The following is a 15,195-nucleotide window of genomic DNA, read 5'->3' on the forward strand; positions in this document are numbered from 1 at the left end:
CTATATCTCTAGCAAGATGAGCTCAACTGCTGGGAAATAACTTTTTTATTGATGCCAGTGAAGCAGTGTACAAACCAAGAGTTGCAACCAAAATCCTTGGTCACACTAAGCTTTATATGCACTTATCAGAGCATGTTGTGCAATGGCGTGGGGTGGCAAATATTGAAGTTTATTCCAAAGCTACAATAGAACCAAAAACATAATTGTTAGATTACAAATGGAGGGCATTTTAGTACCCACAATTTTCTTTTTATGTTTTATGTTTTATATATACCAAAATGAAATCACTCATTTTATATATATATATAAAAACCCCACATTAGATTCCAAGTGATTTGTTTGTGACTTCACTTTACAAATATGGAACAAGTATTTTCCATCAGCCATTAAAATGGACAGAGCTTCCAGCCATGCCTGTAATCAAGCCTAATCCAGACTGAATGTGGAAACCTTATTTCTCCCCTCATTCCTTCATATTGCCTAAGAATGACAACCAGGATGTAATACATATTATAAGATGGGTGTCTCAGATAGGAAATCGTCACTGGCACTGTTCCAGTCAAATGAATGCAGTCTGAGTCCTATTACTGCCTTAAACAGAGGGTATAATCTATCCCAATCCAGAGTTATTGCGTCATGCATGGAATACATCTGGATGACCTTGGAGATGGGATATATATCCTTACTGACATACTATGGCCACAGTAAAACCTGAAACATTTTTAAAAAATCAATGGAAATTCCAAAGTTTTGGGACTGGGAAAATGTTTACATTGGCTCTTCATGTACTTCTAGAATAACTAGATAGCACATGATCAGTGGAGATTTGATGGCCACCTCTAGCATATGGTAAATGTGGTACGTGGGGGGCGGAGAGGGAAAGGAGAAGAACAGTCACTTCTACATATCTGGCTGCTGTAATTTGCACAATTGTACCCAGTGTGGCCACTATAATTTATGCTAGTGAACAAGCAACACTTCCACATGAACTCAGTTTGGTCATTCATGACAATATTAAAATAGAAAAATGCATGCAATGTATTTTACACAAGTACTATAAAACAAATGTGCACTTTCCTTTTCCCCTTTATATTTTATGGCGTCTTCCTAACAAGCTATACTGGATCATTTATACACAGAGTTTTCAGATCAAAATACTTTAAAAGGAACCAAAACACATCTAATTTTACATTTGATATCTTGTTCACCAAGGATTAACCAAATGTTAATTTGAGTTAATTTCATGTTTTATTCCTCTTCTTTGTGTGTAAATTTGGCAAATGCTCATCAACAGAAAAGATCCAGATAAACAAGATAAAAGCTTGAGCATAACCCAGGAGGATTCATGTACAAGTTCCAGTAAAATGAATGGGAACTGTGAAAGAGCACTTCCTGATGAACTGGGCCTTCATTCATTATCACTATTAACTGGGTAACTCCCTCCCTCTCCCAGAAAAAACCCTCTAACTCTCTAAGAAAATGTAATGTTCATACACCAGTAGCAACTGGCTTGAAAGATGATGCCTTAACGCTTCCTTGTTGTATTATACCTACGGGTTTTTTCACACTGCATCCTAGCAAACTGGATGCAGCTAAGTAAAATCACAATACTGTGGCCATTCATACAATCAAAAACTGTGTTCTACCCGGGTTTGGGGGCTGTGTGTGCTCCCAATTTTGGGTTGTGTAGATACTGCGCGGGCGGATGCAATGGTAAACCCCTCCTGTACTCTACCAAAGGAAACCACAGGGCTCTGTGGGTGCCAGGAGTCGAAATCGACTTGACGGCATACTTTACCTTTAGAAGCAAGGAAAGAGAAAAACTAGGGCAGAAGCGACTGTGTGGAAGCAAGGTAGAAAGAAAACCTGGGTAGCTTTTCCTCCTACCTTGCTTCCACACAATCACTTCTACCCCGGTTTTCCTCTTACCTTGCTTCCACAAAACCCAAAATTGGGAGCGCACAGAGCTCCCAAACCTGGGTAAAAAACAGTTTTTGATTGTGTGAATGACCTCTTTGTATGTTTAAGGGGGCATTTCAGCCACACCTGGTAAGACCCCTTGGTCGGCTGGAGGCTTTTCTGCTTCATTTGCTTGATATGCCAGGGCACAACCATTTTTAAACCCCTCTACCTGCCACACAATATAAGGGCATCATGTTGCAGCCCAGGCTGGAAGGATCCAGGTACATTGTGAAGACACTTCAGATAGTCTAATGCCTTCTTACCATAAGCTTAGCATTGGGTTGCAAGGGCTTTTTAAAACGGCTATTCACTGAGAGATATGCCAACAGTGTTCTTCACAAATGCATTATCAAACATGACACACAACTGTGCATAGAATAAAGGAAGGTGCCTTTTTTAGCATTTTGATCAAAGAGTTTTAAAGCTTATTTTGGAGATATAGTTATATATGAATGAGAAAGATATTAATAAAAGATAAAGCATACTAGTGTGATCACGCTGAAGGAGGAAACAGTAGGAGGAATGGGGTGAGTATGAACTGAGGAAGTCTGCATGCCAGAGGGCAGGGGTGTTTGTATTTCTAATGTGAAACTTTAGAAGTTTTAAGAAGTCAATAAAATCATGATTATTTTTTTAAAGGCAAACAAAATGCATTTTAATAGAGAAAACAGAATTTCGGTAGAAAAATTACAGAGACTGGTGACTCTGTCAGAGAGTGGGTTTCTTACAAATGTCTTATGGCAGATATCACGTGCATCATGGCTTTGTGAATGGCTCACCAATGTTCCAACCCTGTTTACAAAAATCAAGACGTTCTCAAAGCCCAAAGGAAAAGGAAAAGGGGGAGGAAAGGAAAAGGTTGACCTGCAATCTGAACACGGGTTGGAACATTTGCGAGACCAGCAGTGCACATGGGTATCTGCCACGTAATTTCCTTGCATGAGGCAGGAGTTATTTATATAACTTTCACATCTGGCTGCCAGTGCTCTAGTAATGGCAGACACAAAAGCTCCCAACATCTAGAAAGTACAAACACAGCCTCATCTGCACTTGCACAGTCTGCCACCAGATGTCATCAGTTACTCCCAAAATAACTGATTAAAGGCAAACCATTGCAACTTCACATCTTGTGGCGAAACATGTGAGTAACCACTTCCAGCTCCCCAGGAAGGGGGGGGGGGAGAGGGAGAGAGAGAGATCTTTTAAACAAGAGTCCTGTATAGTCTAGGCCAATTTCAGAACTGCACAGAACATGGATGATAAGCATGATTAATACAATAACTTAAAAACTGAAGAAGCAACAATCTAATCTATCCTAATGTATGACAGAAAACGTAAATAGAGAATATAACAGGAAATTCAAGACTGCATAGTGCAAAAGTTGTTCACCTTGATTTTTGCTGTTGTCCGGGAGAAAGGCTGCATACTGTAGGCCTTTCAAAATAAAGAAAACAAAACAAAACAAAAACACATGGTCTCTGTACTGGAACCCATCTGAGGCACACAGGGCTAAAACAAACTGAAACATGGAGATGGGGAAAGCACACTATTACAGATAGCATCCTGACTGCATATATTTCTCCCAAACAAACTCTATGAGCTGCCTGACCTAGAGCCATTTCCCCCTCTTCGTCTGTGCTCCTGAAAGCGTTCCAAGCAGTCAATTAATTTAAGAAAAACACACACTCGAAGCCAAAGGGCCAAAATGGCTCCATCTCTGGCACTGTTCAGAAAGGCAGAGGGATCAGCATGCTCACCAAGCAACCCCTGGGAAGAAACACATGCTTGTATCACGAAATGTACCGCAATGGTGTCAACCCTTTGGAAAAGCCAGGAGGTGCTCTGTCTAATATGCATTATTAGCTACTGTCTTCACACTTCATAGAATTAAAAAAAAATGCTGTCAGCTAGTAGTTGAAAACAGAAGTGGAGGGATGGAGAGCAATAATCTATATCTCGGGGAGTGACTTTCAAGCAAATCAGAAAATCTAACACAAATCTGTAAAGGTATTTTCCTTACATGCAGAAGTGGAGGTCTGTGGCGTTAATGTCTAAGCAGACAAAGGGAACCAAAGGGAACTAATTACATTGCCAATGCAGAAACTGCTTGAACCCCAAAAGAAGCGGGCTGGTTTTAACATAAAATAATACAGTGTGGACACAGAAAGCAACCTGTTGCATAAGTTGGCCTGGGACAATATTTTTTTTAAATTCACATTTGTAATACAGAATTGTGTGTGATGATAAACTTTTTGTATTGATTCTCAATAGTAGTTGTAGGCTTTGGGTTGTTGTTTTTGATGTATTGCAAATACAGTGGAAGAGGCTGACCCAACTCGGGACCCATCAAGCTGAATTCAGTCTACCAGCAGTGTACTGTGCTCTTGTAGGTTCTTGACCACCCCCACACCCTGTGTTTGCAATTCCAGGCAGGGAGAAAAAAACCCGGAGGTTTATTGGCTGGCAGGCTGCATCTGAAATGGGGCAGAATAACTGGAACCCAGGGCAAGAGTTCTCTAATGCACTGCTCCTGTTTCTAAGCCCCATAGTAGTGAGCTTACACACAAGTATAGCTAGATGCTGTCCAGGGGCTTACATGTCCCACAGTGTAATGCTGGTGTTGCAGAACCATCTGAGTTGCTGCGGGGCTCTCACACCCAACAATGATGCTGTGCAAGAGGGCAGTACCAGAATTGCTGAGCTCCTACATGATCGATCACATGTCACACATTACTTTCATGGAGTATAATGGAAGCAGTGTGTGATATGCAATCACACAAGAAGTCAGTCGTACCAGTGCTGCCCTCTCGCTCAGAACCTCACCATATTAGAGACCTGCAGTGACAAAGGTGGGCGGGACACATCAGCCGGTGTATTTAAGATCAGGATGCAAATAAACCTTTATACTTTTAGAAAATACTGCCCATGTGCATCAGGATTCAACTTAATATTAATGAGCCAAAGGCATCTCTGTAGAATTCAAAGAGAATGCACTGGCAAGCCCAGAAAATATGCAGTTTGGAGAAATAAAAGCTCACAACTATGCTAAGATGACAGTCAAGAGTCTGCATTTTTCCTCTTCTGTCAAGAACTGCATTTTATTTTATTTTATTTTATTTTATTTTATTGGTAACATGATGGCAGTAATTGAAGAATTAAAACTACCAATGCCAAGACTTCTAAATGCATGTCAAAACGCTTCCTAAACATACAAAACAAGCAAATCAGTCTCATTCATTACAGGAGAATTGCAGAGTTTGCATTTTTACAACAGCTTTCATCCCAAGATTCCAAAATGATTTAATTAAATTAATCCTTGCTTCACCTGAGTGATGCAAGAAAAGGACTATTATTATTATTATTTAACGTGTAATGACACAATCCTTTAGATGTGGTCCACAGGCCCAGTGAAGTTGTTTCTGTTGTGGTCCATAGGCAGAGAAAGCATCTTGTGCACTCATGAATTTTTCCTTTTTATGGGTGCAAACAGGGCTTTGAGCTATGAGCAGGGCTGTGTGAATCCTATAAATCTATGCAAGCACAGAAAAGCCACTGAAGTTGGTAAGCTGCAGAAATTCAGTGGCTGACACCCTGATGAATAAAGTGCCAATGCAGCAATGTTGTGTTCCAGATTAAGGCAGCAGTGGCACATGCAGTTGGGAACGGTCAGAAGTGGCCCTTTAATGAGGCAAGGTGGGTGGTCACCTCAGGCGGCGGATTATTGGGGAGCAAGCAGGGTGGCAAGATGCCCCCCACTGCTGCTATTGGAGCAGCACTTAGGGACCAATCCTGCCCCTCATGCCACTTTCAAAGCTTGCAAGGGTCTGTTCTGAAAGGGGGACATTCCTCACTGGGGTTATGGGGCAAGGCAGCACTTGGTGCTTTGCCTCAGGTACTACAACACCTTGGGTCACCCCAGGGAACAATCTCCCCTTGCTTCCGCAGCTGCCTGCGCAAGCCGGGGGACATAGTTCCCCTCCCTCCGCATGCACTACCACAGTTATAGTTTGGCGCACACTACTGCTGCACCGGTGCTTCGTAGTCAGGATGTCGGCCAGTATTCTGAGAACCTCAGTGTGGGTTTCTCAAGGCATTTGAAGGCCTAAGTAAGTCTCCCAAGCCAGAAGGAGGCCCTGTAGGGTTTTCAGCGGTGAGGGGTATTTCAGTGCTACATAAAGCTCATTGCTCTTTCTTTGACCAGCTGGAGCATAAGGCCACAAACCAAGGAAATACATGGGCATTCGTCTGATTTATTTAACAGTTTTTCTGCATGAAGAATTATCAGGGCATTATAGCTAGCCCAACAATACAAAGCTGGCACAATATTATTTCTCAGGACACGTGAAATGTGTGAAGACTATCTCAGTTCAAGCTTTGAGACTTCTGCATTAGGAAAATAACAGCTGAAACGGAGAGCAGCAGCATTTATACTGCCTTGGATTACATCATGCCAGAAGTGGAAGATAAGGGGAAAATGCTATATTCTCACACACAGAGATTTTGAATTTTTGATCTGGAACTACCATGTTATTTTCTTCAAACTCTAGATCTTCTCTTCAAATTCTGTTTTAAGTTTAAGGAAGAGGTTTTATCACTGGTAGATGCAAAATGAGCCATACCACTCCTTAGAACAAAAAACTAGGCCATGATCCTGATCACATGATCCTACAGGCATCCTATTATTCTTTATGGAACATGTTGTCAATGGCTGTATTCAGGATCACAGCCTCATCTTCAAGTACAGAACTGAGCTGAAAACTTAGCTGTTTATAACTAACTTTGAACAAAATAGTCCTTTAACAAAACAGTGACTTCACTTTGTTGATAAAACAAATGCAATTGTCCCCCAAAGTTCTGGCATATTGAAATTGTACATGTACTCAGAATTAAATTAAGTTGGAAGTGAATATTTTAAATTTTAAAAAGCTGTAATTAGTCAGGCTGTATTATCGCCATACATTATCAAAACTCGATTCTTAACCATCTTTCAGCTATAAGACAGTTTGAATGCAACATGATTAGATCACAAGCAAAGTATCAGATATTTTAATGGTTAAATGCCACCAATTTAATAGGGGCAGAAGGTTCAAGGCAGGTCTCCGTGGCTGTTTCCAAAATGACACTCACCCAGCCAAAGTTCCTGAGTTTTCCCAATGACCAGGACTTTTAAGGACAAAGCTAGCCACCCCATCCTATCCCTTAACCCAGTGAGCTTCCTAAACTCTTGCCTGGTAGTTCCTCTGACGCCATTCATCCAGGACCCCTCTGCAAAAGAACATAAGAACAGCCATTCTTCGTCATACCAGTGTCCCACTCCAACAGTGACCAACACTAGGTGCCTCAAGGAAATCCTGCCAGGACAATTGTGGGGTAAAATGTCAATCCCTCCTACCTGATATGTGGGTGGGATTCTCCCCCACCCCCAGCCCTTTCTTAGGCTTGTACCATATAGCTTGATTCCAAAAGCTGCATGACTTGTTTTGCATGCCCAAGGGAGCTCTGAACTTGTATTTCTCAAACAACACCTCTCTATGTTGAAAGGCAACCCTCTTTAGAAACAGAGAGGACTTTCTTCAAAAGATGTTTGTAATATGACATGGGGTTCCGCTGCTCAAAAGAAATGAGTCAGAAATTTCATGGGGAATGCCCAAGAACTTGGGCACATCTAAAGGAGCTTTTTGGATTCCTGCCTATGTTTCTATGCTTTAAAATTAATCTATGTCTAAAAATGTAAGTGAATATACAAAATCTATACTCAATTTTTTAAAGCTTGCTTCATTTATCTCTAATGTTCTCAGCCAACTAATAATTAGTTCGGATCAAAACTATTTTGCTCTCAACAATAAGATTTCTACTACCTACGTGAGATTGTTAAAGAAAATATTTTTTCTATCCAGTGTGAGATTTAAATTGTAAAATATTCTGAGGCCCTGTGGGTAAGCTGCTAGTAAGAACTGCAAATAGCAGATTGTAAGTCAACATACCAGGAAATGCAGTGTAAATTCTTGTAGAAGATATACTCACAATCTCATCTCCAGGCAGCCAGTATCCTTCTTGCTCAATACCGGCTTTTGATCCCTTACATCCCACTGTCAAGGTTTCCACAACAAGGCCATCCTTCACTGCTAAACTAAGCTGACGTGTGGTCTCTTTGGGATGCATACCATGAACCCGAGACATATACCTGTAAAGAGAGCAGAAAACAAGTAATAGTCTAAGTGTTTGCATATAGCTTGTGATATAAATGTCACAATTTAAATATTCTTAAATATGTTCCCAATTACTTCTCTCCACCCCACCCCAATGTATTTCTGCATTCTTTAACCTTTTGTATCAGGATGAAACACGCTGTATCATACTGTTCACAGAAACTCACTAATGTTGTAAATTAGGGGTTCTGAAACTCTTCTGTAATTCACTTATCAAACCCAAGAGAAGGACATTTGCATTTTCATTCAATGCAATGCTTTCTAATATGTATTGGAATCTGTAGCTCCTGCGCTGGAAGGTTCTCTTCCCTAGGATAGTTTAGTCTTGCTTCAAGGACAAAGAAAGCACTGTCACATGCAGCAGAAAATGAAAGTAGCAAACCTTTCCCTCCTCTCTGGTCACTGCATCAGAACTAGGAAGCACTTATGCCTCCCACCTTGAGAGCCACAGATATAAATACAGAGACCAAGACTCCCTATGATGTGAATTAGCTCCACAAATTCCATTCAAGATGGCGCAACAGTGCGGATTGACTGCCAGTTCACTGGTGAAATGGGTGAGCACTGAAAATCCTCTGCTCATCATGGACTAGTGAACCATTTGGATGCACAGAAAAGCAACAAATGGAATCATGCTCCATGGTAACATATACCCTGCCAATCATAACAAGAAAAGCAAAATATCTGACTCAATGATATTTTCAAAACATGTTTTCTGCTATTCCATAAACTGTCTGAAAGCAGTAGAGATGGGGTGGTAGCCAGTTATAAAAATGACACTTGACAGACCCTCAGTAGTGGGTAGGAGGAGCTTGCAGTTCACATCATTTCCAAATTCCTAATCACAGCCTTTTCTCTAGTCCATTACAAGTCAACTTGTATGATCCCAGGACATGGTCTCAGGGCACATGATCTAGATGTGGTCAGTACCTGGATGGGTGACCACCTAGGAACCCCATGTATGCCATCTAGAGTTCTCTAATGAAAGACAGGTGGGATATAAATAAATAAATTAAATAAAATGGGATAGAAAAATGTAATAGACCAGTTTCTGAGGCCATTAACACAAACAAAAACTGAGTTCTACCTGGGTTTGGGAGCTGTGTGTGCTCCCAATTTTCGGTTGTGTGGAAGCAAGGTAAGAGGAAAACCAGGGTAGAAGTGATTGTGTGGAAGCAAGATAAGAGGAAAACCTGGTTAGCTTTTCCTCTTACCTTATTTCCACACAATCGCTTCTACCCAGGTTTTCCTCTTACCTTGCTTCCACACAACGGAAGTTTAAAGAAAGTAGCTGACATATAGTGTAAGGATGCATTGGTGCTGGTGCAACAAGTGAGCAACCTAACAGAACTTCCCAACTAACTGCACTAGGGCAGTGGGGAAGGAACAAATGTTGAGGCCCTCTCCTTCCCCAGGAAACCACCCAAAAATGTGTCTCTGAGGGTTGTGCACTCTTGGGAACATATTTTCAGATGGCACAGAGGGCTTCTTGGAAAAGGGGAGGGAGTCAAATATCACTGCTTCCCCACTATACCAGTACAGTTGATTGGGAGATCCTGTTAGGCGGCTCTCTCGCTGTACCGGTGCAGCCTTGCTCTGTAAGCCAGTCAGTGCATACAAATCTGTCAGTGCATACAAAATCTGTCATTTTGTTCTGTCAAAAGAACTACATGAGCACACACGTGGGATATGTGAGAGATGCTCATCCTTCCATGTTATTTTAAAAAAAACCACTAATATAATTCCAAAACGACTTTGGACATGACAGGTGTTTTTGGCGATGGAGGAAAGTCCCTCAGAGCAGACACACCAAAATATATGCATGTCTATCTTCAGTAGGACTTGTCACATTTTAGGCATCTAGTTTTTGATTTGTCAGTGTTACAGATGTGCAGTGCAACCTTACGCATGTTTACTTAGAAGTCCCACTATGTTCAATGAGGCACTGAGATTAAAAGTGTGCATAGGAATGCAGCCTAAAGCAGGGCGAAAACATGAAAAACTGGCTTAACCAGGGACAATAGTGACCCGGGGCGGGGAGGGGGAGCATTTCCTTGGGCAACAATAGCTTTGTGACATGGCGATTTTCTGTAGTGGAAAATAACAGTACTTTAAATGATAACAGAGGTGGCATAAGACCACTTTTTAATATTTGGAATTTATGAACTCAAGTTATTTAACAAAAACTCTATTTTCTAAACTCAAACTTGTGCTTTTGTACCTGCTCGTTTAAGTATGCGTATCCATGACTCTAAAGACTCAGGAAGCATGGGTTTCTAAATTAAAATCTTCACCTCTACTTAACCTTTTCACAGCTTTCTTCCCAATGAACCCTGGTGCTGGGATTTACTTTTCTTCCTTCACTATATTGTCAACCATTCATAAAGATTCAGTTTACTCTTAATACTATAGGACAAACTAATTCAAACGGGTATTACAATTCTTCTCAACGTTCTACTAAAGAAAACCTCAATGCAGAAGAACAAACAATAAATTCCCACAGAAGAATTTTTTTTAAAAAAAATTATAAATTAAACAAGAGCATGGACAGGTGTCCTGTTAACTCCTGGAGAACACTCATTCATATATATATATATATATATATATATATATATATATATATATATATATATAAAGGGAAACAAATAAATTTGATGAGGCATTCTGAGGTACCAGTACCATTCAGAGTGAGAAAGCAAACCTCCCTGTCACATTTCCAGAGAAGAACAGAGCAGAGGTCCCTCTGTTCCCACCCCAAAGCAAGAGAGAGCTGTCAGTCAAGTCAAGGAGACAGAGTACTCTCAATGTGAGTCCAAAGCTCTAGAACTTTCTGTTTTAGGGCCTGTGCTTGCTTGTCTTCCTCCCTGGAGGAAAGTAAGCAGTTACAATAGTGGAAGTTCAAGCTATATCATCAATTGAAGCCCATTATTGATCAGGGAGAACACTCCCAGAAAAGATATTAATATAGTTGGCTTCTGCTTCTAATGGACACAAGGAACAATCCTGACATCAAGACTTAAAAAAGAAAAGGGTGGTGCAAAAGAGATGTAGCCATAAAGTGACCCACTCAGTGCTGTTCTCTTGAAAGATCTGATTAGCCTTACCTTGGAGGAAGGGAACTATTTACGTTATGATCGTGTTCAGCCTCTGGTCAACAGATTGGGAAGCATATTACACTCCTTAGGCTGTTTTCCAGTCAGGCATAAGTAAAGCAAATATGCTTGCAGATGGGTAAGTACATCAGAGAGAGAGACAAAGTTAATTCCCCTAAGATGACAAACCCACCTTTAATCAGTCAGGAGGCTAAAATAACCCTACCGTAACACAACTTCTCAGAGTCAAGGGAAGTTAATGCTAATCTCACTAGCAAAAATAAAGACCTGTCTGTGAAAATAAAGAGGTTCTTCCCGATAATCTGCTTGTTAAATTCCTGATCTGACCAGATGAGGCTGTCTGCCCACAGGACACAGAAGGCACAGAGAGAGAGACCAATCTTAGGTTGCAAACTCAATAGTCCAGTTGTTATAGGTTATAGTCTTCAGGATTTGCTTATCTAAACAGGGAGTACAAAACCCACTTAGATTACTAGTACAGAAGGTCATGTAGCAGCAAAACTAGGGGTGAAACCCCATAAAAGTAGCCTACAACTAAGTAATCCTACCTGTCCATGTTTTTAACAACAACTACTACTAGTAGTAGTAGTAGTAGTAGTAGTGAGGCACTATCTTGGCGTGGCTACTACTACTACTACTACTACTAGTGAGGCACTACCTTGGTGTGGCACTACCCAGTGAGGGACTACCTTGGCATGGTTGTGGGGCTTGTGTGCTCTGAGGAAGGTGAGAGCTATGCCAGAGGTCCAACCATACTGGAAAGTTCTCACCAGAGGAGCCAGACGAAGAGTGCCTCTCCCATCAACAATATGGTAAGACATAACTTTAATAAATCTATACCGGATTGGTCGTCACCCGGGTCAACAAGGACCGCACCAGGTGCTGGAGTCCCTGGACATCTGGTGGCAAGTGGGCTACAGGACTCAGGATCTTCAGTTGAGCAACCAGGGCTGGAGACTGCAAGGTTACTGGAAGAAATGTCGCCTAACCGGGGGGAAATATATGAAAAATGCCAACAAGGAAATAATGATCAGCTATTACAAGTCTAGTCCAACTAGAAGAGGTTATTTTAAAAGAATGTACCAGATTTAGAAAGAGAAGCATCCAGATACAGAAATAACAGAACAAAGGCTAGCAGACCAGAGAAGATTCATAATAAGAAATAAAGTATTCACAGGAGTTGAGCTGGAAGAACTGCAAAGAGCAACAGAGGCGCAAAATATGGAAGAAGTATTATCACCAACTGAAGAAGTTGCTCAGGCACAGGTGGAGGAGATGTTGGAAATCGAGGATGCCACTGTTGCGGAACTGTTTCAAAATCAAAACCAGGCAACCTCCCTTTTGCCTTCACCTCAAAAACCCAAATGCCGTTTAACAGAAAAGCAACAAGAACTAAAGCAAAGAATAACTGTGCACATGAACCAAACAACCACCAGGGTTCGACTTCCAGCTCTAAAAACAGTTGCCAAAAAACAACTTGCTCAGGCATTAAAAGATGTCAATGCTGCACTTGCAGAAATAACAACCAATAATTTGCAAGAAACAAACCAACAAATGTACAGTGCTGCAACAACAACAACACAAGAGCTCGGATATAAGATCAGTGGACCTGTAAAAAAAGAAAGTAGTACATCACCTAAATGGAAGATTAGATTAGAAAATAAAATCACCAGGCTTAGATCAGATGCTAGCAAATTGAAAGATATGAAAGGCAAGAAGGTGAAGAATGAAAACATCAAACAGTATCTGATCCAAAAACACTATCTAGATTCAAGGAAAATTAGAGAAGTCCTGGAAATAATAAAGCAGCAAATAACAGCAGTGTCAAAGAAGATTAGCAGATACGAAGCCAGAATTATACAACACAGGCAGAATCTCCAATTACAATCGAATCAGAGGCGTTTCTACCAAAGCATAGAAGGAGAAACTACAAGAAACGTAGAAACACCAAATAAAGAAGAAACAGTGCAATTCTGGGGAAAATTATGGGACAATCCAATAGATTATAATAAAAAAGCAGGCTGGGTGAAAGAGGTCAAAAAATGTAACCAACAAATGCAAGATCAAATGATAACACCAGAATTATTAAGTGAAAGAGCAAAGAAAATTAAAAATTGGCGATGATGAACTGCATGGCTTTTGTCTTAAACACCTAACAAGCCTTCATAAACAACTATCAAAACAGTTCAATCACATTTTGCAAGGAGGTGATATTGAACAAGGAATGGCTAACAACTGGGAAAACTCATCTCATAATGAAAGACCCAGCAAAAGGTGCAGTTCCAAGTAATTATAGACCAATAACCTGCCTGCCAACCATGTTCAAATTATTAACTGGAATAGTAGCAGATGAAGTAATGCAGCACAACAAGCAGCTTCCAGTTGAACAGAAAGGTAATTGCCCGAACACCAGAGGCACAAAAGACCAGCTGCTGATTGACAAAATGATTTTAGAAAATTGCAAGAGAAGAAAAACAAATCTAAGTGTTGCATGGATTGACTACAAGAAAGCCTTCGACTCATTGCCTCACACATGAATACTAAAATGTTTAGAAACAACTGGTGTCAGGAAAAACATTCAGATATTTATTTTTTAAAAAGCAATGAGCGTGTGGAGTACACAGTTAACAATCAATGGAGAGACACTTGGACAGGTTAGCATTAGAAGAGGTATTTTCCAAGGGGACTCACTATCCCCTCTGTTGTTTGTAATCACCATGACTCCACTTTCACAAATACTAAACAGAACAGGCCTCAGATAACAAACATCTAAAACATCCAGTAAAATCAACCATCTGCTGTACATGGACAATCTGAAGTTGTATGGAAAGTCCCAGTCAGAAATCGAATCACTGCTAAACACTGTCCGTATGTTCAGTAGAGATATAGCAATGGAGTTGCTATGTGCAATGGATATGTGCTCGCAATGGATATGAGCAATGGATATGTGCTCACTTCTGCAGCACATATAGTGCTTGCTTTGGCAGCACATATATTAAAATTGGAATGATACAGAGAAGATTAGCATGGCCCCTGTGCAAGGATGACACGCAAATTCGTGAAGCGTTACATATTTTTTAGGAGAGGAGAGCTGGTCTTGTGGTAACAAGCATGACTTGTCCTCATAGCTAAGCAGGGTCTGCCCTGGTTGCATATGAATGGGAGACTTGATGTGTGAGCACTGCAAGATATTCCCCTCAGGGGATGAAGCCGCTCTGGGAAGAGCAGAAGGTTTCAAGTTCCCTCCCTGGCTTCTCCAAGATAGGGCTGAGAGAGATTCCTGCCTGCAACCTTGGAGCAGCCGCTGCCAGTCTGTGAAGACAATACTGAGCTAGATAGACCAATGGTCTGACTCAGTATATGGCAGTTTCCTATGTGAATTTGGACAAGTGTGCTGCATTAAAAACGAACAAAGAAAAAATAACAAAAACAGAAGGAATAGAACTGCCCAATGGAAGCAACATCAAGAACATGGAAGAGAAAGAACATTACAAATACTTGGGCATTCTCCAGGCTGATAACATCGCACACACTGAAAAGAAAAATTGCAAGTGAATACATCAGGAGGGTTAGAAAAATCCTAAAGTACAACCTCAATGGCGGGAACACCATACAAGTCATAAACACCTGGGCTATACCTGTTATCAGATACACTGCAGGAATAATAGACTGGACCCAGGCAGAGCTAGAGACACTAGATCATAAGACCAGGAAAATAATGACTATTAATCATGCTCTGCACCCCCACAGTGATGTAGATAGGCTATACCTCCCTCACAGCTCAGGTAGAAGAGGAATGCTGCAAGTCCATCAAACAGTAGAGGAGGAGAAAAGAGGCCTTGAAGAATATATCAAGGACAGTGAAGAAGATGCACTTCAAATGATCAATAATGAAAAACTATTCAACACCA

General features: G+C 40.9%; 1 protein-coding gene and 1 non-coding gene across 11 annotated transcripts in view; one reads left to right on the forward strand and one right to left on the reverse strand.

The window, feature by feature from the left end:
* The window catches only part of ZMYND11 (zinc finger MYND-type containing 11), a 156,547-nt gene that overhangs the window by 43,151 nt on the left and 98,201 nt on the right, over positions 1 to 15,195 (reverse strand). For 8 of the 10 annotated variants that reach the window (XM_053260963.1, XM_053260959.1, XM_053260967.1 and 5 more), the window contains 2 exons: positions 7,987 to 8,146; positions 3,352 to 3,396 (listed from right to left, as the gene is read on the reverse strand). In XM_053260963.1, the coding sequence (XP_053116938.1) occupies positions 3,352 to 3,396; positions 7,987 to 8,146 (205 nt within the window). The remainder of the gene's footprint in view (positions 1 to 3,351; positions 3,397 to 7,986; positions 8,147 to 15,195) is intronic. The other 2 variants (XM_053260965.1, XM_053260968.1) reach the window with 1 other exon arrangement.
* Positions 14,256 to 14,362, forward strand: LOC128332222 (U6 spliceosomal RNA). The gene has a single exon (XR_008310628.1). It is a non-coding gene; the product is annotated as a U6 spliceosomal RNA (small nuclear RNA).

Source organism: Hemicordylus capensis, chromosome 6 (genome assembly GCF_027244095.1).
Source record: "Hemicordylus capensis ecotype Gifberg chromosome 6, rHemCap1.1.pri, whole genome shotgun sequence".
Lineage (NCBI taxonomy): Eukaryota > Metazoa > Chordata > Lepidosauria > Squamata > Cordylidae > Hemicordylus > Hemicordylus capensis.